This window comes from Bicyclus anynana, chromosome 13 (assembly GCF_947172395.1).
Source record: "Bicyclus anynana chromosome 13, ilBicAnyn1.1, whole genome shotgun sequence".
Lineage (NCBI taxonomy): Eukaryota > Metazoa > Arthropoda > Insecta > Lepidoptera > Nymphalidae > Bicyclus > Bicyclus anynana.
In genome coordinates this window covers 5,724,920-5,746,931 of record NC_069095.1, presented here as the reverse complement: position 1 = coordinate 5,746,931, position 22,012 = coordinate 5,724,920, and the positions used below count along the sequence as shown (strand labels likewise).

The following is a 22,012-nucleotide window of genomic DNA, read 5'->3' as shown; positions in this document are numbered from 1 at the left end:
AGTTGTCTACAGGTTTTATAATGGGTTTGGTTTTCAGTTTGTCTCAATATTTAGACTTCGGGTGTGGCTAGATACCACTACCGGCCGGCAGAGATGTTATCTAATAAACAATTCGGCACGATACATCGAAAGAACTTGAGGTATGTGTTATATGTATAGGTAAAACAATGAAAATCCGTTTCCAATTTACCAACATGTAAGAGTTAAGACCACAGTCAAATCTTCATCACGAAATCTCGAAAACCGTCTGATGTACAAAGACGAAATTTGGCAGGAGGGTAGTTTACTGTTAGTAGATATACGCTAAGAAAGGATTTTGCGATAGAACCGGATTTAGGAGGTCTAATTGCGGTCCATCCGCTATTACTAATTAAGCGTCAAATAATAAAAACCGCACTTTCTAGTGAGCACCTAAGCAACTATGAATATAAATGTACTTACTTTTTAATTTACAGTTTAATCCGTTCCGTGTATGTTTTCCTCAGACTTGCACAACACTGCCACTGTACACCACGAGACTGGATTCACTAGAAAAAGCGGCGAAGCTTTACAGTTAAGGCATCACCACACTCGCCGCATTCGTTGCGTGTAAACTATAAGTGCGTCACACGTGCTGCGAGGCCACGTGCGGATTCCACAGTGAGCCAGCGAGCGTTCCAGACGAGCGATCCTGCACTTGACTCATACAGTGTACCAGCCCATCCTACCAGTACCACTATTACTACAATGGGCTAAATAGAGCATCATTCAGTTTACACGCAAAATCGTTGCCAACAATCTATTCAAACCACATAAAACTGAATTCTGACTGACTTAGCACAACGTTTTCAAGTTTCAAACTCGATTTTTGTGTCATTTATTTTCAAAAGTATCGTACTAACAGTTAATTTGCGTACCTAATCAATATTAACTGTTTTCCTGTAGGATTTTTTCCGAAAACTCTTTAGTTAACTATCGGAATAATTTTGCATAGCATACCTACCTACAGATCTTATACAGAAATTATACCGATAGATAACTCAAGAGAGACTACGTTTGGAAAAAATCCTACAGGAAAACAGGAAATGCAATATTGATTATGTACGCAAATGAACTGTTGGTTAACGTTCATCATAAATAGTCCCCGGAGACCTGGTAGAAACCTGTCACTCGGGAATATAGGTATTTGTTTATGCAATTAAAATGCAAATTTCGACCGTAATCGTGCTTGGCTAGTGTCATGAAAGTCTCCACCACGTCGCTCGTCGTGCAAGTTTGAGGCTTGATATGGCCCCAATAACTCATCGCTATAAAACGTGTCAACAATGCAGATAGTCTAAAATTCTATCATGTCATTAATGCTTCAAGGCATCCTTTGTACGTTATGCAAACCAATTATTTTAACATTATAATAATAAAATGCTTCCGACCGATTTGTTTTTTTTTCCGCCACGGCGGCCAATCTCATGGTAACCATGGGAGATAGTATCTACAGTGCACAAGAATAGGGTGCACTGTCTTTTCCCTCTCTCATAGTCCGATGGGACGCTAACACCATCAACTCCAGGCTGCTATTAAGACTTTTTCTGTAAGAAAAATCCCAATATCGTATTCGTATAAATATTATATATTTACTAGCGGACGCCCGCAACTTCGTCCGCGTGGGATTTAGTTTTTCACAAATCCCTCAGGAACCATGGATTATTCCGGGATAAAAAGTAGCCTATGTGTTAATCCAGACTATAATCTATCTCTGCTTCAAATTTTAGGTGATTCGGTTGGAGTAACTTCTCCCGTTTTCTCAACATTTTCCTTCACTGCTCTGCTCTTATTGATCGTAGCGTGATGAACAGTATACTATAATATAAATAACCTGCCAGAGTATGAACAGTATATACTATAATATAAATAACCTGCCAGAGTATGAAGAATAATAAAGAATATACTTGTACCAAGTTTCGTTAAAATCCGTCGAGTAGTTTTTGTTTCTATAACGAACATACAGACAGACAAAAATTTTACTGATTGCATTGCATGATTTTTGGCATCAGTATCGATCACTAATCACCCCCTGATAGTTATTTTGGAAATATATTTCATGTACAGAATTGACCTCCTACAGATTTATTATAAGTATACTAAGTATTAATATCAATTTCAATTATCTGAATAGAACGGATGATATGAGGACTTAAGGGTCAGAGAACATAACATTATAACGCATTCGTATTTCATTGCGGAACCCTAAAAACGAATTCCTCCTACATTCCGACCTCAGTGTTCCACTTCCGAAGCGTAACAGGCAACTAATAGTTCATTATCTGTTTGTTTGAAGGGACATTGTGCGTCGGTGCGGGCGCGACAATGGTTTCCGCCAAGTTCATTGTCGCTTGGCCTATAATATACCTACATAATATTATGTGCATACATAACTTCATATTTATGTATATTCTCTGTCGAAGAATCCTGACAAAGTCTTTGTGTAGGAAGATTTCATTTCTGTTTGTTTGGTTTTTCATAAGAAGGTAACCTACCAATCTAATGTTTATTTTTATTTGTATCCATAACTAGACCTTGGCCTTGTTAGAACTGCTGAACTGCAATATACCTATTCTATTAGCCAAATAAAATGGAAATTCGGATATTTCAGCTACACTGTTAGGATCCTCCATCCACTCTTTATAGCCGTGATAGCCTAGTGGATATTACCTCTGCCTTCGATACCGAAGGGTGTGGGTTCGAACCGGTCCGGGGCATGCACCTCCAACTTTTCAGATATGTGCATTTTAAGAAATTAAATATCACGTCTCTCAAACGGTGAAGGAAAACATCGTGAGCAAACCTGCACTCCAGAGAATTTCTTAATTCTCTGCGTGTGTGAAGTCTGCCAATCCGCATTGGGCCAGCGTGGTGGACTATCTGGCCTAACCCCTCTCATTCTGAGAGGAACCTCGAGCTCAGCAGTGAGCCGTATATGGGTTGATAACGACGACGACGACGATCCACTCTTTAATGTTTTCTTTACAAATTAACCCTTGACTACAATCTCACTTGATGGTAAGTGATGTGATGATGCAATCTAAGATGGAAGCTGGCTAACTTGTTAGGAGGGGGTTGAAAATTCACATCCCTTTCGGTTTCTACACGTCTACGTACCGGAACGCTAAATCACTAAGCGGTACGAAGCCTCCCACCAACCACACCTGAACCAATTAAGAAAACCGCAATCACCCAGCCGGGCATCGAACCCAGAACGTCGTCTTGTAAATCCACTGCGCCACGGAGGCAGTCAAACCTTTGACATAAATTAGCACCACGAGCAGAGAAACATTTTGTTACTAAATTCCATTTTATTTGCAACTTGCTCTAGTTACGGATGTGAAAGCTATGTAAAGTATAAAATTTTTCCTACAGTAAATAACGCCATTCTTTGTTTAAATTTTCCCATGGATTTTTTCGAAGGAATGTTTTAGAGATGACTAATATTTCCCTTTCGCCTCCAACTAAGCGTGAAGTTAATGCTATGCGAGTACCCTGTTGTACTTAACCAGTCGTTACATAGGTACATTCCTATATAGGTGCTACCAAAGATTTATACTATAAGATATGTCACTAGTCGCCAGCGCATCGAAACCGAAGCGAAGAAAAGCGGCTAATTGTCTTAATTTCATTGAGTCACATAGTAAACAACGAAAGGTATTTAAATAAATATTGTCTAAAATGTCGAGTTGTGTTTTCAGGAAGTGTAAAAACTATACAACATACAAAAATATATATAAGTAAGTAAAACAACAAATTCCTTAGTGACTGAAGACGAAAGTCTTCGAACAGTGCGTGTTGTCAGTAATGAGCTACTTATCCGAAACTTTGTCGCTAACTATGGGCCTTATTAGAAGGCTCAAAATAACTCAGCGGACGATGGAGCGAGTTTCTCTGCGTGATCTAATCAGAAATGAGGAAACTCGCAGATGAACCAAAGTCACTGACATAGCTCAGCGAGTCGCGAAGCTGAAGTGGCAATGGGCAGGCCACATAGTTCGAAGAGCCGATGGACGTTGGGGTCCCAAGGTGCGGGAATGGCGACCCCCCACTAGATGGACCGAGCTGCTGGATGCTGGCGGCTCGAGACTGTTGTACTTGGAGGTCCATGCAAGAGGCCTGTGTCCAGCAGTGGACGTCCATCGGCTGATAATGATGAAGTAAAACAAAATTGTCCATGTGTGCGCACAGTGGAGTAGCTAAATTCTGATAACTTTTTGCGGCGCTTTTGTGGACAAGTAACATGTCTATAGTATAAAACATCGTTGGTTGTACCTACTTAACCAGACATTAGAGAGGTGCGGTCTTACTACTAAATACGAATTAATTTTTACATAATACTATTGAGATATTGTTGCCATAATTTATTGCATTAATCGCTAATTACGAATAGAAACTATCGAACGTGACCTAGGTAAATAACAGAGGATATTGCATACTCCGTCCATATTTATTGCAATATCCTTAATTCACCATCAGATCATCTTCGTAGTTTATTTCTACTCTCAATTTACTACGTTTAGTGGGTACTGCTGCTTTACTAAAGAACCGACACTCGCTACAATTGCTTTAAATTGATTTAAATTATCCAAAGGAAGAACAAATGTAGGTAGGTATGTACTTAAATTTAGATGGAGCTAAATAAGGATCATTTTCAGCAATTAAGAATTTACGTCCTAGACATTCTAGGAAGTGTTTATATGCTCATGAAAAGTTTTCTAAAGATTTTCCTGTCATTTTGTTTTTCTTTGTGCGTAGAACAAATGTAGGCACAGAAAACATACCTATGATGTAGGTAGGTTGGTATGTACTTACATACTTAAATTTAGTCGTAGCTAAATTGAAATAAAGATAATATCCAGTAGTTAAGTATTTGCGTCCTACACATTCTAGGAAGTGTTTCTATTTTCATGAAAAGTTTGTTAAAGATTTTCCTGTCACATGTGATTTTGTTTTTCTTTGTCCAAGCACAAAGTCCAAACGTTTAAAAGCTGATGTGATGTTTATGGTTCTTAGCCGTACCTATGGGTATTACTCGTATGTACCATAGCTGTAGATCCGATAAGCTACGAGTATTTCGATGACATCGGCATTTTCTAATTATTATGATAAGATTATAAGTCCATTAGTTATATGCACGTCACAGATTTTAAAAATCTTCAGTACCAACTTGTAATATTGTAGTCTAAACGTGAGGTATCCACATACCTATTACGCATCAAACGGATTTTTAATTTTACGGTAGATAAAATCCGTACGACGCGGATCAATGGACGCACTTGTAACACTTTTTAGTCTGGCAAGTTTGTTGATGGCTATCCCATGATATGCGGGCGACGGGGAGAAAGACTGCGGGATGTGAAATCGTGCGTGCGGTGAAGTGAGGTGAACAGTCGTGGGTTTTTCATTTATACACGCTACACGCCCTCCGACTCGCGCGGGCCATCGGGAGTTATTCGAACAAAGTTGCCAAGCTACATACAAAGAATATTACGATCCGTTTGATGCGATACGTACGATGCGGTCTGTGGACGCCTACCACAATACGTTGTTGTTTTCCGTTCAGGTGAAATTCGACTTTCCCCTTATCAACTTTAGGATCGTGGTCCGCACCGTAGGTTCGAGCTCAACAATGCTACACACGGTACCGTAAGCGACCCCTACAGCATACTAATAGGAGCATCAATACTTAAACGGACGGCTTCACAATTAGAAAATGAGGCGATAAATACGTACCTAACGCCGTGACTCGTGTAATCGAGAAGCTATTCCAAAACATATGGCAAACCCGTTACTGTTTGAACTTGGTGTTTGCAAAATTATTATTGTTAAGTAGGTATTAGCTACCTACGTAGGTTTAAAAATAAGTACTTACTTTAGTGAAACTTTTCCATCCCCACAAAGTTTACAGGGAACAATGTGCATATATTATTGAGGTAGAGGTAATTGTTTTTTTTATACTTTTAATTACAATCTTGCTCAGTGGCGTGCACAGGGTTTTTAACTAGGGTATGCAAAATGGGGAATTCCTATCGCAATACAGATTCGTAGTGAGTTCTCAGGGTAGGCAGGGCATTTTTGCATCTATGGTGTGCACGCTACTGTCCTTTCTATATCTCCCTAGTGAACTAAGGTTTTTCGTAGATTGTGGGATGTGGAAAGATGCTTTTTATCTCAACTTTTTACCTAACTCGGAATCCTTCTGTTACTTGATATGTTTAACAAAATATTCAGTGAAACTTTTTCAGTTCACAATGCGTTTCAATTAAAGTAATTACGTGGTCGACTGGACGTAATAAATGATTATTTTCATGGCCATATTTAGGAAACATTAATATTCTCTACTTACAGTGTAATTAACCATAGCTACTGTGGGATTCGCGTTAACTATCTATTACCTACCTAGGTAATTCTATGAAACCTTACAGGGTTATTAGGTTATTGGTATTAAAAGAACCGAGATGAATAATATAACTATATTACATATAATTGATTATGAAACACGGCTAAAACTCAAGTGATATAAGGAGAATGCCCGACCAGTTTCGAATCCATACGGGGCAATTAGTCATGAGCTGGTTCTTGTAACGCGGCACGATCCAAACCGCGTAGCAAGAACCAGCTCATGACTAAGGGCCCCGTATGGGTTCGAAACTGGTCGGGCATTCTCCTTATATCACTTGAGTTTTAGCCGTGTTTCATAATCAATTATATGTAATATAGTTATATTATTCATTATATATATGTATAGTTATATTATTCTTCGAACTAGTAACAATAAATAACACTCACGATAGTTTAAATTTAAAAAATAAAATATACTATACATACCTTACTATAAATAATCATGAATAAAAACTAATGCCTACTTACGCATTAATAGGAGTTAATATAAAAAAAGACTTATTGTACTAAAATTTTATTTAAGAAATAACTTACTTACATTAAATAAATAAAATAATAAATAGTTTAATTTAGTCTTCTTCGTATTAAGGAAGTAAGGTACTTGTAAATGCTTAAAAAATGGCACAAATACGCCTGTGTCGACGTATTCAGGATACCTCGTTGGATGCTGAGGGACCGGACCTGAAAAAGAGTATACATCACATTTACATCTTAACTCGGACGTACAATGAGAAGGTTACCATGAAAGGGTAATGCCCATCTCCGGTCCTGACCTACCCTAACCACCCGACAATTTACTTATATCTAAAAATATTTTGATAATTCTACTATATATATATAACTATTAACTTAATAGATAACTTTCATTATAAGTTTGCTACAACTTTTACGACAACTTTAATTCATCTTTAATTTATCCCCAACGGGGGACAAGCAAAGAATTTTGATCAATCGCGTAGGTTTTACGACATTATTTGAAGACTTATTTGGTATGTTTGTTCGTTTTCTTGTTTGTTAAGCTTTTTGGTAAAAGAAAAAAATAATGTAAAAAATAATGTAGCGTTATGTTCGTCGATTTGGTACACCGGCGAACATTCTGAGCTAGTAGAGTGATTAAAACAATAATTTTTCTTCAAGAAACATAGGTACTTTTATACAGCCAAATATTTAACCAGATCCTTATTTAAATACATCATATTATCTTCCCCATATACTTTATCCGGATGTATACCTGGGTTCCCTGGGCCGGCGTTGTATTGGCCGGTGGGAATTCCCCTTTGAAATGTTTATGTAGACTTCAAAGTAAATGGTATAGGTTGATGTTTTGGTGAATGTAACGCCAGAAAAAACCTTTATCGGGACTCAAATAATACTTGCAAATATTACTTAAACATATAAATATAATACTTGTTCCCGTTCTCGTTGAGTATATAGCATATGGGGATGATAGTATAGCATATCTCTCACTCACAAATAACACGGCTTTGTAGTGGTAAAAAATTTTCAAAATCGTTTCAGTAGATTATCCCCTACAAAACCACAAACATTACCTCTTTATAAAAGGGCCAAGAGTCTGAGTCCTCAGATACTCGTACTCGAAGGGTAATTAAAAATTTGACCTTGTCTTTAACTTTGCCAAAATCTAAATACGTTAGTTTCTATATACAAAACCAATGTTACAGACAATTAAATCGAGACACGGTTCTATATGTGAATATCTTTTATTCGCGATTTATGACTTCGGAGCAAGATTAACAAACATGTAACGATTGCGCACAAGATTTGTTTAACTATTCAATGCATAACAATAGGCACATGGTATTCAAGAAAGTATACAAATTGTGTCTTATGTCACCTGAAATAGGGTTCAAAGTCGTAGATATCGTCCAGGACTCTGCGCACGCGACACGTGACTCCACAGTCGCTTTTCTGCCGGCCGTAAACGTGAATTGCGCGCTCCAACAATTGCTGGGCTGATGTCAACTCCACTACTATAAAATAATAAATTCATAGGATTGGAAAATTTTTGCGGGTCTGAGAAGACAACAGTGGCATAAGATGTGATACGTAAGAATAATCAGGAAATGTTTTCTTTCCCCTAAGTCTATGCCGTGGGTGCCGTGATAGCCCAGTGGATATGACCTCTGCCTCCGATTCCGGAGGGTGTGGGTTCGAATCCGGTCTGGGGCATGCACCTCCAACTTTTCAGTTGTGTGCATTTTAAGAAATTAAATATCACGTGTCTCAATCTGTGAAGGAAAACATCGTGAGGAAACCTGCATACCAGAGAATTACCTTAATTCTCTGCGTGTGTGAAGTCTGCCAATCCGCATTGGGCCAGCGTGGTGGACTATTGGCCTAACCCCTCTCATTCTGAGAGGAGACTCGAGCTCAGCAGTGAGCCGAATATGGGTTGATGACGACGAAGTCTATGAGGTGTATTCTTAGACTGGCTCTTAAACAGAGGGGGAGGTTTAAGTCCCACATAACCTAATTTCTCCTACAAGAAATCGGGTATCTCTGTTGGATATTTTTAATAATAAAAAGGATTAGTACTGTTTTGTACTTTAGTTAACTAAATGGAATCTAAAATAAAAAAGAGCCTGGAAAGGCAAAGACAACGAGACCTGAATTACCTGTAACCAGTGACTCCCACTTATAAATTACAATAAGTAATATACCTAAATAGTTTTTGTAATGACTTGTTTAAATTGTCAAGTCCATTAACACCAGTATTAACTTTAAGCAAAAAAATATCAAGGTCACTTTACATGTGTCACATCCCAAAATTACTATTAAAGTGGACAGAATTACACTCGAAAGGTTTTTAGAAATAATTATGTAGGTATAATTACTATGACAATAACTTACCATTTCTGGCACCGAACATGCGTTCATCCTCATCGGTTTCACCACCATGTTTATCTTTCTTGAAGGAAATGAGCTTAGGAATAACGAGTAGCATGCACACCACAGCGATCATAGTCACTATCTTCTTGAATATAAGGAGCTTCAGCAAAAGCTTTGCAATCGTCAAAATATCTAATTTCAGTGACAATTTATCCAAGAATCCAAGCCCTGGCGCTGTGTACGGAACTCCGTAGGATGGCTTGATTGGTGGTCCGTAAACTGGAGGTAAGGGTTTATGGATTGGAGGTCCGTAAGCCGGAGCTGGAGGTCCATACGAGTGAGAAGGCGGTCCGTAGCTCGGAGACGGTGGCCCATAGCTCGGGGCGGGTGGTCCGTAATTAGACGACGGCGGTCCATAAGTGTTCGGTGGAGAGTTATACGTCACTTCAGGTTCGAATTTCACTGGTGTTCCGTAACTTGAAGGCGGAGAATAGTTCGAATAACTCGACGATCCCGACGGAGAATAACTATCGCTGCTGGAATACGACGGCGACGAATAATCGTATCCAGTATTGTAGCTGTCATCACGATTCGATATCTTCTTCTCTCCATCCTTTGCTGTTATTATAACAACACTTTCCTTCGCATTTTCAGCGTCCACACGGGATTTGGAATACGCGTCCAGGTAAGTATCGGCCTTTGTGACAATCACGAGCTTGGAACTATTGGCTGCAGGGCCTACGATAGCCGAAACGCACGCGGCCACAGCTACAACCGCAACACAAAACCGATGAAGCACCATTTCGATATCCTTGAGCTACCGTACCGAGGAAGTTGTCTCCATCGATCTCGGCTGACGAATGACTAGCGACGTCGAGTCCCATTCAGTTTTCACTTTTGAGTTACCGTAAAAGAGCCTAAATATGATAATGGAACACAATTAAATTCTCCAAGTGACCCCGGTGTTCCGCATTGCTCATGGTAAGTAGGCGGCGCGGCGTCCCGTGCATGCTAATGCTGATGCTAACCTTCTTGGATGAACGTATGACTTACAGCCTTTCGTCGCATAAAGAAATCTTTAATAGACCGCAATTTGCTTGTGAAAGTTTTCTAGCGAATCTTGTACTTCATAGTCTTAACATTACGACATAGAATTCTTTGTACATTGTACATTAATCAACCTTTTTTTATTAATAATAATATTTGAATTAAATATTAAGCCATTATATAGGATCACAATCAGCAATAAAATTAGTATTTATAGATCATCTAATACGTAAGTTATTTTGTTCGTTTATTTTGCATAGGGTTTGAAAATCATGGTACACCCCGAGTACCGGATTCAGCAGGGTCATGACCACAAATTCTTACTACAAAATTTTCTCCGATTTTTGATAATATGTAACGATTTTGCTCAACGTACTCCTCGGTTTAAGCAAGTTGTTCTGTTTATTGAGCATTAAATATCTATAAATGCAATAAAATTAATTATTTATTATTGAGAGATAAAATAAATACAATAATTTCTTGAAAGAAAACGTGATAATAGAATTGAAAATTTAAACCTTTGCTCAACAATAACACGATTTTTCATAAAATTAATAAATAAACATTAAAAAGCATAGATCATCATTATCATTAACAACCCATATTCGGCTCACTGTTGAGCACGAGTCATAGATACGAAAGTATAAATACAAAGGATTTTTAATTTTACTAGGAATTATCAATGCATGTGAAACTATTATAACAATTAATGCACACCTATCAATATACTCTTGTAAGAACAAAAAGATTTTAATTTATGCCAGGCAATTTTTTTTAAACATAGCAAAGTGAGACATACATAGTTGTTTTAATTCAGATCCTCTTCTACACTTTTACCAAACACGTATGAGTATCTATTGTATTGAAAGAAATCATATTGAAGCCAAAATGAAAAAGAATTTCGCAACATAAAAATCCGAGTTGGAAATGTACCAAAATGAAAATGAATATATGTATATTGTAAGATACGACAACAGCATACAATGCATTTAAAAGCAGATTTCTACTGCTCAATGCAATTTCACTGTGAGTTAATCAACATTGTGAGTGAGTTGTTGTATAAACTGAATTTGCAAGTCCATCAATGAATTGTCTCTGTAGGATATCCCTTTGATCATTTATTACGAATGTAAACTGTGAAAAAAATTCTAGTGCGCCATACTTAAAATACGTAGCAAATCACACTCTCAGAATACAGAAAACCACAGTGGTTTTCTGTATTCTGAGATCACACTATTACGCTTCTAGCCGGCACTATGTTGTATACAAGCTCCTTCTGTCACATAGTGTTGCTTCTAAACGGCACAGAAAGCTGCATCATTACTAAGTATACGGCATCTATTGTACGTATGCTGCATCTATTGTACGTATGCTGCACCTGTAGTAAATAGTAATGTGCAAGCTCCTTACATGAGTAACTCGTTTAAGTTGCTTATTTTTCTGTGATATCTTTTCTAACAACCCTTGACTTGCAGTCTCACCTGTATGTCTAAGATATGCACTACGATACGACATACATCGAGACAAGAGAATGGTACATGTCGACCAATAGCACCAGGTTCGAAATATCACTCACTCTTTCGTTACGTTGGGACGACAGAGTGAGTAATATTTGCTATTTGTTGACAATGGCCTACTGATGTTAGGTGACGATGCAAACTGCAATTTAAGATAGTAATGGGCTATCTTGGAATAGATTATACGCAAAGAATTTATCTACGCTTAATATATAAATGTATTGCTGTTCGTTAGTCTCGCTAAAACTCGAGAACGGCTGAGCGGATTTATCTCATCTTGGTCTTGAAATGATCGTGGAGGTTTAGAGAAGGTAAAGAATAATTGCCGGGAAAACCATAAAAACAACCGTTTTCTATTTCTCATACAAATGTTTAAGAGTCAAGCAGAAGAAGTAGGGGTAGGGAGGGGTAGGGTAGGGTTAGAGTAGGGATAGGGAAGAAGTGCACATAAGTCAAAGCGAAGCTTGACCGGGTCCGCTAGTATTAAATATATGTCACTAGCGCGTCAAAACTGAAGGGAACAAAGTGGCTAAATTACCGCATTTTATTGAGTCGCATAGTCAACAACGAAAGTTATTTAAACAAATAATACCAAAATATACAAAAATGAAAATTGTGTTCTCTCGGTGGAATAGCTAAATTTGGCTCAATTTTGCGGTGATTTTGTAGGCACGTAATATGTCTATAGTACAAAATATCGTTGATTATACGTATACAGACCATCTGACTGCATTAAATAAAACACTTTAGCAATCATAATGTTTACAATATTTATTTTAGTTGATGTCTGAAAAAAATAATAATAAACATGCAATAGATATTTTACTAACATAAAGTACTGTGAAATTCTTTTACATATTTAAATAAATTGAATTTTTTTAGGCTCATTAAAATTCGAGAACCGCTTGATCAATTGGATTTATTTTTTGTATTGTTTGCATTACGGGAATGGTCGAACCATTCATGTAATGCAAACATAAAACTGTAAAAACGTTTAATTGTATGGAAATTATAAATGGTATAAATTCGAGCGTCAGTCAATTTACAAAATACTATTCAAAAGCATTATCCACAGTCAAATGTCTTTCCTCGAAAAACTTGTGCCTCTTTCTTTTCTTCTCGTTTTTAGGTGAGAAAAATGTGCTTATCGATTTGGTATTTGGTTTCTTCTTGCCTTCATCATCTACTTCTTCGAATGTGCACTTAGCTGCCTTTTCTTGAAGCATCAGCTCTGCGGTGGACCAACTGAATCTCACAAGTGAGGGGTATCCGAATACATGGTCTATTTGTTCTCTTATAAATTTCTTTGTTAGCGGATCTAAAAAATATTATACAATTACCGACATTTTAAATGCCACATTGGACCAAGCCAGTTTATATTGTTCATGTGGTGCAAGATTCGAGTCCTGAGGTTATGAAATGTTAAGTGTTTCTTTTATTAATGGTGAGAGATCAGATGAGGACAAATTCAAAAATTCAAAATTCTTTTATTTCAATTAGGCTTAGTTAACAAGCACTTTTGAAAGGTCAGGTATATGTAAAATTTAATTTAATCGAAAGGTGGTAATAATAGACGAAAACTTAAAAATAAAGTTACGAGGGTTCCAAACGCGCCTTGGTCCGAGAAGAGCCTACAACAAACTCAATGACTTTACATGCTTTACGAAAATGGATGATCTTACTCTACAACCATTTCAATTACAGAGCACTATTAATGCCCTAAGAATCTGCAAGGGATTGGGAAGTGTGTAAAAGCTTAGAAGAAGTCTAAACGGTCATACCCTACCCTACCCCACCCCTTTTTTTTTCTTTATTTGTATCTTTTTAGGGTACGTAAATATGTGTACAAAAACGGAACCCTTATTTCAATATGTTATACAACAAATAAAACTTTTTAATCCGCCCATGATTATTATATTGTAATATTTAATTAAATTGTTAATCTATAATAAACATACTTGGATATTATAATATCAAGTTATGTTGTACAGGATATTCTGTGTAGCGGTCAACTTTTTGCTGTCATCGCTACCCGTTCCCGGCGCCCGCAGACTATAGGGAATGTTACGAACGAACGTGCCACGCTATAGCATGCTCATCACGAATTATTTTGGGACGATAGATAGCTGTGCAGTCTCAAAATATGCTCTTTCTTTGAGTTGGAACGAAAGAGAGACCGATATTTCAATTCTGCCGCGATTGGTTGACAAGTAAGTCAACTTTTTAAAAATCAAATATTATTTAGCCCATCCTACAACCTATACCTACTAAAGCCATACTTCATGTGCAGAATTTACCAACGAATAAATAGAAAATGTGAGTATAAATTACTAGTTATTTCACTAGTTATAATTAACTTGTTCTTAAATTAATGAAAATAAATTTGATTAATAACAATTAGTTAATTAAAAGAAACAATCCATAGCTTAAAATAAATAAGTATCGAATGACATGCTTTTTCTACCTTCATTGTTTCTGTGCACATTGAGTATGGCTTTACTATAGGACTCATTGTATATAGTTTTTTAAGTTTTCCACTTTACTTATCACCAAAAGATATGTATTATCTGTAGGCCTAACAAGCGACATTCGTTGTCTGCATGAGATATGTCATTGATCACATGTAAGGTCTCAAAAAAGCTAGTAAACTTAGAATAAATTAATTTAAACTTTGACTTTAACAGATCAGATCGTCAAGGTAGAAGCACAGATATGAAACTAACCTCCTGGATATCCGCTGCCGAACTGCGTGTGATCCATCTGTAGTCCTTCCTGGAACTGCCACACTTTGAGCGCATGATCCCTGGTCACTTTAGCCACGATACTGGCCGCCGATACTATAGGGTAGATTGAGTCAGCCTTTTTTGCTACCTGTAAAAAAGAAGCGTGAAATTTTGTCATTTAATTTTTTTTTATTTTAAATTGGACCGTAAAGTAATACAAAATCTGTGAGATGTAATCTATACTATAGTCTATTTTTTAATTCCGTAGAATTATGTCATTTCTATTTCCGGTTCCTTTTGTCAGTCACTTTTGAAATTTCAGTTGTCACAAACCTTATTTATGCTGTTTGTTTCATCAAACCAAACTAAAAATCATTCTTAATATAAAAATTGATTTTACCTAAATTTATTACAGAATTATTTAGTACTTTAAATAAGCAAAATCCACACTTTGAGGTATAATAATAATTTATTTTGCTGTTTTAGGAAAATACAGGGTGATTCGGACTTTAGTGCGGACATTTTTTTTCGTGGTTCTGTATCATTAATAGAACATAAATCTACAAACAGTTCGATACATTTTATGTAATTTTTTTTTTCAATTTATGTCTCAGAAATAACAAAATAATGGACACATTCCCAAACAAACTGCGCAACTGCTGGCGGCACTTTGTAAGACGCCGACAAAGAAATACCGGCAGTAGTCATATCGCTTCGGCTTCGGCTGACGGGGGTGGCAGGGGTGAGGGGATCGAAAAATCCCTGAGGACGCCTGCCGAATTGCCGATGGGCGACCAGTGACAGACAATCTGCCGTCGCTTGCGCATTTAAGTCGAATCATCCTTTAATGCAAAAGTTTGCGTAATAATAATCATCATTTGTATTTCATTATTCCAATCGAAAGTTTATAATTTTTATTATTACTACGCATTATTGATGGTCCTAAGCCCAATAAAGTATGAAGGGAAAATCGATACTCAACTCAAAAGTGACGACCTTTAATTATTATAAAAAATAATAGGTACAAAAATAAACGTAGAAAGGTCAACGGCCCTCGGCGCGGGCGCTCGCTAACCTAGTACCTACCAGCTGATTTTGTAGTTGCCTATTACTGTGCTATTACTTAGTACAGCGATAGTGTGACCCTCAAATTCTGTTTAAATGTTTAAACTTTAGCTAACGATAACTTTGTTATTGTTGAGTTAAAAAAAAAAAGAAAAAATACGTGTTCATTAAATTTTGTTTATGTACAAAATATAAAAATATCCGTACTTGAAAAAATTTCTTCCTGTATAAACATCATAAGTGATTATAGAAAGTTTTATTTATTAATTAGCATCATCATCAACATCATTATCTATGATGATAATCCTCAATAATAGAAGTATCGTTAACATTGTCAATTAAGTGGTCAATTTGGAGGTGGTGATCCTCGCCACATGACCCTTAACCTGCTAGGCCCAACTCGATTGGGTTGAACTCGCAGTGTTAAGAGATAAACGTATAACAGTGATACTCTGTTGTACTGCTAAGTTATCTATGATGAATTTATTATATATTTATGTTGATGATTTAATATCGAATTATAGTTATAGATACAGGTGGGATAAAAGTAGCCCAACGGTGGTTCTAGGTAATGTACCTAAAACCATTCTATCACCCGCATAGTTTCCGTTGTCTTCGGAATAAGGAGATGAAATATGTGGCCAATAGCTTCCAAACAGTAAAAGAATTTTTCATTCCAAAACTGTGATGGCGGCGATTCTAGTGTTAACAAATAACAGCTGTCAGGTGCCTCTAAAGGATAAAGACAACAATTATTGGTGTTTATAAAGCTACGGAAATTGCATTTGAACATAAATTAAATTGAAATAAAATTTTATAAATTACCCCTACAACCTCACAAACTTTACCTCTTTATAATATTAGTAAGTATGAAACTTAACTTAACAAAATAAACAGTATGATTATTAGGAAAAAAACTAATCTCACAGATGCTCTGGACCATGCACAAAGACTTAAGTGGAGATGGGCAGGCCACCTTGGCAGGCTAAAGGACAAACGGTGGACTAAGAAAATTACCTACTGGAAAGGTCCACTTGGTAAAAGGAAGGTAGGAAGGCCTATAGGAAGGTGGGTAGATGACATTACCGCAGTGGCTGGCCAAGGTTGGATGGAACTCACAAAAGAAAGGGCCAATTGGAAAAAGATGGAGGAGGCTTATACCCGAAGGGGCCCATTATTAACTAGTACATAAATTAATTATTTAGATAAATATATAGATTACTTAGAATAGTTTTAAGATATTGTTAAGTACTATCTAAATGGGAAAAATAAAGCTTATTATTATTATTATTATTATGAAACTTACAGTAATTTTTATACCAGGAAAGATATCGCTCAACTTTGCCTGATACTTCTCAGGCGGTCCAACAGTGTCCACATAAACTTCAGCTATATTTGCTCCTTCTTCTATTACTTTCTTGATCAAACTTATTGCTGAATTCATTGAAACCTGTAATGCATGCCAATACAAATTTTTAATAAAATAGTGACCTTTATCTTATGAAGTACATTTTGGGAATATAAAGAGACATGATAAATGATAATAAGATGTACATTCTGAATCTGGTCTGCGGCATACATCTCCAACTTTTCAGTTATGTGTATTTTAAGAAATTAAATATCACATGTCTCAAACTGTAAAGGAAAAACATTGTGAGGAAACCTACATAACTGAGAGTTTTCTTAATTCTCTAGGTGTGTGAAGTCTGCCAATCCAATTTTAGGCCAACATGGTGGACTAAGGCCTAACCCCTCTCATTCTGAGAGCAGATTTGTGCTATACAATGAGAAAAATATGGGTTGATGATGATGATGAAAGTTTAAGCATTTGTATATCTAATAAATACTACATATTTCCAGAAATCAAAAAAATTAATGTTTCATTCCTCTACTTTTTGAGCACATTTTATATTACATATTTTACATAATTTATGGGCTAAATAATGGGCTTAGCTGGATAGCTTACGTCTCTTATGTATGTTGTGGCATACATTGTAATATTGTTGTGATAGTGGCAGTAAATAATTAACATTATCAGCATTTTTAAGTAATATTTTTGGGCTTGTACATACATGTAATAAGATAGGATATATATGTAAAGTCAAGAAAGTGAAAGAATACTTAGAGACTTTTCTCTTAAGGATAAAGAAAGATATACATATAGTGTAAAATCCATTACATTACATCACCGTGTATTGACAAATAAGTTACTCATACATTTTTCTTCTTTCCATTTAACAACACCTTTCTATAACGCCATAAAATGTACAGTCCCTTTAGTGTCATTATATAGAGTTTACACTGTATTTTTAACTTAAATAAAATTACATATAGTGATTGTAGTGTTTGTGTCTACTAAATAGATAACTACAATACTACATACACTATCTCATGTACATTGGTAGTGGGGGCATGGGACAATTGGGATTTGGGACAGTCTGTCACTGGAGCTTGACCGGGGTGGTCGTGTGTGGTCTGCTTGCCATACCAGTGTAGGAATGAGACAGTGATTTGCTTATCTTTTAGTAAGGACAAGAGTTCTTAAACTTCAGCGTAGTAGTAAATCTTTAGACAGAACATTACTAACATAATATAGCACTTTTGACCATACATTCATTTTTGGACCAAAGTGGATGATGTCTTTTACAGATTTTCAAAACATACGAATACACAGAAATATTTTAATTTATAAGACAAGTACCTCATTCAAGGAGTGTTTTGCTCTTCTATACATTGAGTTGGAGATGTAATTAGGTGATATGACTTCAGCAATCCATCCAACATTGTTGCAAGCCTTTTCTTCTGTAAGCATTCGCAGTAAAATGTCATCACGTTTTTCTTCAGTCAAAGCTTTCGAGTCAGCACATCCAAGAGATTGCAGTACTTCCTTTTGGCTTAGTGGACAATATGCAACACCATACACCATTGGACCTACACAAAAGAGAAAGTCATTTATTTATTTACTAGCGGACCACAACTTCATCCGCGTGTGGAATAGATTTTCTGGAATTAAAGTTAATCCAGAGTAAAATCTATGTCCATTCTAAATTTCAGCCAAATTGCTTCAATAGCTGCAATGCAAAGGAGGAACAAACACACACTTACACACAAACTTTCGTCTTTAAAATATTTAGTGTGATTTGGTCCACAAAAATATAAACATAAGAATCTGTACGAGTTTATTAATAAAGCAGTCACTACATGCTTATTTTTTAAGATAATGTAAATAATCTATGTTGTTATCTACAGTTCAACTTAGTGTGTTATATAATTTACATAGCCTAGGCTTCGTAGAATGGGCGCCAAAGACTGTTCTGGTGCATTATGGTACAAGTAGTTAAGCCTTACGAGGGTATCTACTATAGGTGCCCTTAACTTTGTTTAGCAGATTTGGTGCATTGAACTGGTTTCTCACTAGTTTAAGTTTATTATTAGTAATCAATTTGTCTTATAAAAGTAGTGTAAGTTAGTATCAAAAGGTTGTTAAAGTTAGAAAGAAGGCTGCATGTTGTCAACCTTGCAGGGAGTTATATTAGGTAATTTAAGCAGGATTCTATCATGATTCATGTTGTATATGTTCTATTCATAATATTAATAGGAATCTCACCTAGTACTGGCCCACGACCTGCCTCATCAACTCCAAGCATACATGCCTCTGATTTACATATATCGGGCACCTCCGAATTGATTATAAATTTCGTGAAATTGTTATTTGCTTTAATGTTTTCTTCCAAAGATTGTAATGAGTTCATACTAAATAAAATAAAATCCACCTTTAGTAGACGACTAGACGTAGGACGATAAAAATCTTGGTATTTTTTTATAACTTTGGACTCCCATAAATACACGTTGGTTTAACTTCTCTACTGAAAACTTTTTGTTGTAGTTGTATGGATTGAAAAACTCTTTCTTAGTCCACACCTCTTGGAATAATATATTATATATTTCTTTGGTCCACACAAACACTTCACAGTTCCCTCCAAAGCGCAAAAGTCAAAAGCACGTCAAATAAGCAAAACCAAAACATTCAAAACATCATTCAAAATTCAAATTCAAAGATGATCAACAACAAAGAGTATAATAAGTATGAGTCATGACAGTGGCAAATGATTATTGGAATGACAGTGACAACTGACAGTATTTTTTTTAATATTTAGTTTTGCTAAATTCTAGACTTTGGAGCCCAAATAGGCTTAAACTGTAACATTTTTTTACATAAAAAAAATATCTTTTTAAGACCAATTACACCCTCCTTCCACCTTCTTCTAGCATCAAAGGACAGATAGTTTAGTGCGGAGTATGACTTATATGAGTATACATTTATTATAGATGGAACATAGAAGCTCGCTGTATGGCAGCATCGGTTGCACTACATTTCTACTAATGCACAAAGATCTGTCATTACAGAGCAATCAATTAATATTGATAGTTTTATCAGATTGTTAAAATCATAGTAGAAATTCGGATAATTACCATACAAGTCACAATCATCATCATGCTTACGTCGGGACTAGATAGTGATGTAAGTAGTTGCCAAATATCTACTTTTAATTAAACAGTTCGAATTCTATACCTACATTAATTCGCAATTTGAGATTTTACTTATAACATTTGTAACACCAAACGTTACCGTGGCATAACAGACGCCAGCACCATAAAAGAATCTATTATCTTATAATACGAATTCTGTACATTCTGTATATTGAAGATATTTTGAAAATTTATGTTGGGAGGCATTATATAATCGATACTGAAGCTAAAAATATTCTTTTCGATTTTTTGTCTGTCTGTCTGTGCGTGTTTTTTTGTAATTCGGGCATCACGTTGAAACTACTACATGAATTCAAATTAAACTTGGCACGTTTTTTAAGACCATAATACGGGGAAGGTTATAGGACACTTTTGTATTGAAAATCCTTCATTTTTAGAGTTACAGTTTTAAAAATTTGTTCATAAATCATTAAAAAAATACAAAAATTATTGAAATCAAAACTCTGAAGTGGTGAAATAGCGCTTGAAAGTTTACATTAATTTCCACGCGGACGAAGTCGCGGGTGTCCGCTAGTATTTAATAATTTATTTATATTAAATAGTAATTTAAATTTAATATATAAATTATATTCAGCAGACCATCTTGTTTAAAATAAGAACATAATATTACCTAGGTATAGAACAAAATATCGATTATTGTCAAGTATCAAGGTAGTGGCAATCACACACCCTCATTTATTTTCAAGATTTTCTACTATTTTGTGTCGCACTGTAATTTTTATTTTGCACCATGTTTCGGGAATAAGTGAGGATGACTCAAAAATTCGAAATCTGGGCACACCGACTCCGCACAGCCTTGTCTGCAAGTTGTCTGCCCTACCGGCTACCATAACCCTGCCTTACTTCTAGAATTTAAAGCGTGAAACGTGAATCCAGAAGCTTGCAAAGGAGGTCTTATGAAGCAAGTCTACGAGGCCGAGGCCGGTCGCAAGCCGGCTACCTCTGTAGCGAATCGAAGAAGAAGGTGATGCCGAATGAAGGTGATGCCGAATGTTCAATCTCTTGTTTGAGAATAAAATACGACGCCTCAGTAATAAAGTAACAAGCACACCCAAGCAAGCTTCGCTTTGTTAAGTACACAACCAACCAATCACAAGAAAGTTATCAGCGACAAACAGAGTTTTTACTCGCTTAAATATAAAATAGGTACCTACATGCTAAGGTACGTGCATATAAAATTGGTCCAAAGATATAATTACTATACCTGTACAACCCTACTCGAACCTACTGTTTACCAACAAACAAAATTTTAGAAAATATGAAGGTAGATACACCTAATAATATTATAATTAAATTGTTGTTGTGAATTAATAATGAAAATAAATTCGATTAATAATGTTTGAACAATTAGATATACCTAGTTAATGTATTTTGAATAACATTTTTTATGCAAACAATAAGGGAACCTGTTGTACCTTGGTCACTTTTTCAGTTAACGATTTTTAAAAAATATCGGTTATAGCTATTGTGATGAAACAAATTTCAGCTGTTAGATGAACTAATGTGGTACATAATATAAATTATACAAAAGCATAGATCATCATTTTTACAGGTTTTCAGTAAACTAAAAAAAGTTTGGAATGTGGACCAAGGTACAACAGTGGTGATGTACCTTGGACCGCCTATGTTGTGCCTTGGTCATAGTTAGAACTCGTCAAATAAAATTCATATTTCTCGACAAATAGCACATTTTTATTATTGAAAGGTCTCTTAATATCTTTATAAGCTTATCTAATATCTATGACATATCAATTAATAGAATATATATCAATAAAATCAGTATTTTTCGTAACACCTAACTTAAACATTTTAATCACATTAGCAACAAGTCTTTAT

The 22,012-nt window shown here is 35.9% G+C and overlaps 3 protein-coding genes across 5 annotated transcripts in view; all 3 read right to left on the bottom strand.

The window, feature by feature from the left end:
• Window positions 1-613, bottom strand: part of LOC112045941 (protein unc-13 homolog 4B) — a 72,369-nt gene extending 71,756 nt beyond the window's left edge. Inside the window, exon 1 of one of the 2 annotated variants that reach the window (XM_052884994.1) lies at window positions 442-613. The gene's annotated coding sequence lies outside the window, so the exon portion shown is untranslated. The remainder of the gene's footprint in view (window positions 1-441) is intronic. The other variant, XM_052884996.1, reaches the window with a different exon arrangement.
• A 6,308-nt stretch (window positions 614-6,921) lies between these two features.
• Window positions 6,922-12,442, bottom strand: LOC112045982 (uncharacterized). The gene is given in 4 exon segments (XM_024082411.2): window positions 6,922-7,104; window positions 8,279-8,414; window positions 9,295-10,085; window positions 10,087-12,442. Coding segments are annotated over 4 exon segments (1,032 nt in total). The 5' UTR covers window positions 10,158-12,442; the 3' UTR covers window positions 6,922-7,070.
• Window positions 12,443-12,593: 151 nt separating this feature from the next.
• On the bottom strand, window positions 12,594-19,696 carry LOC112046019 (ribonuclease H2 subunit A). 2 transcript variants are annotated; one of them, XM_024082466.2, is made up of 5 exons: window positions 19,233-19,696; window positions 18,327-18,556; window positions 16,932-17,075; window positions 14,561-14,708; window positions 12,594-13,155 (listed from the first exon to the last, which is right to left on the bottom strand). In XM_024082466.2, exons 1-5 carry the CDS (start codon window positions 19,375-19,377, stop codon window positions 12,890-12,892), a joined length of 933 nt encoding a protein of 310 aa, XP_023938234.2. In that variant the 5' UTR covers window positions 19,378-19,696; the 3' UTR covers window positions 12,594-12,889. The 2 variants fall into 2 exon arrangements, with proteins under 2 accessions (XP_023938234.2, XP_052740953.1); XM_052884993.1 differs by having other exon boundaries at window positions 19,399-19,696.
• Window positions 19,697-22,012: the final 2,316 nt, after the last annotated feature.

Excerpts from the sequence above, each read along its gene's own strand:
- LOC112046019 (XM_024082466.2), bottom strand. The coding sequence starts at position 19,377 with ATGAACTCATTACAATCTTTGGAAGAAAACATTAAAGCAAATAACAAT. Across the intron at positions 17,076-18,326 it reads CAAAACACTCCTTGAATGAG|GTTTCAATGAATTCAGCAAT; the intron begins GTACTTGTCTTA and ends CATGCATTACAG. Across the intron at positions 13,156-14,560 it reads CGGCAGCGGATATCCAGGAG|ATCCGCTAACAAAGAAATTT; the intron begins GTTAGTTTCATA and ends AATATTTTTTAG.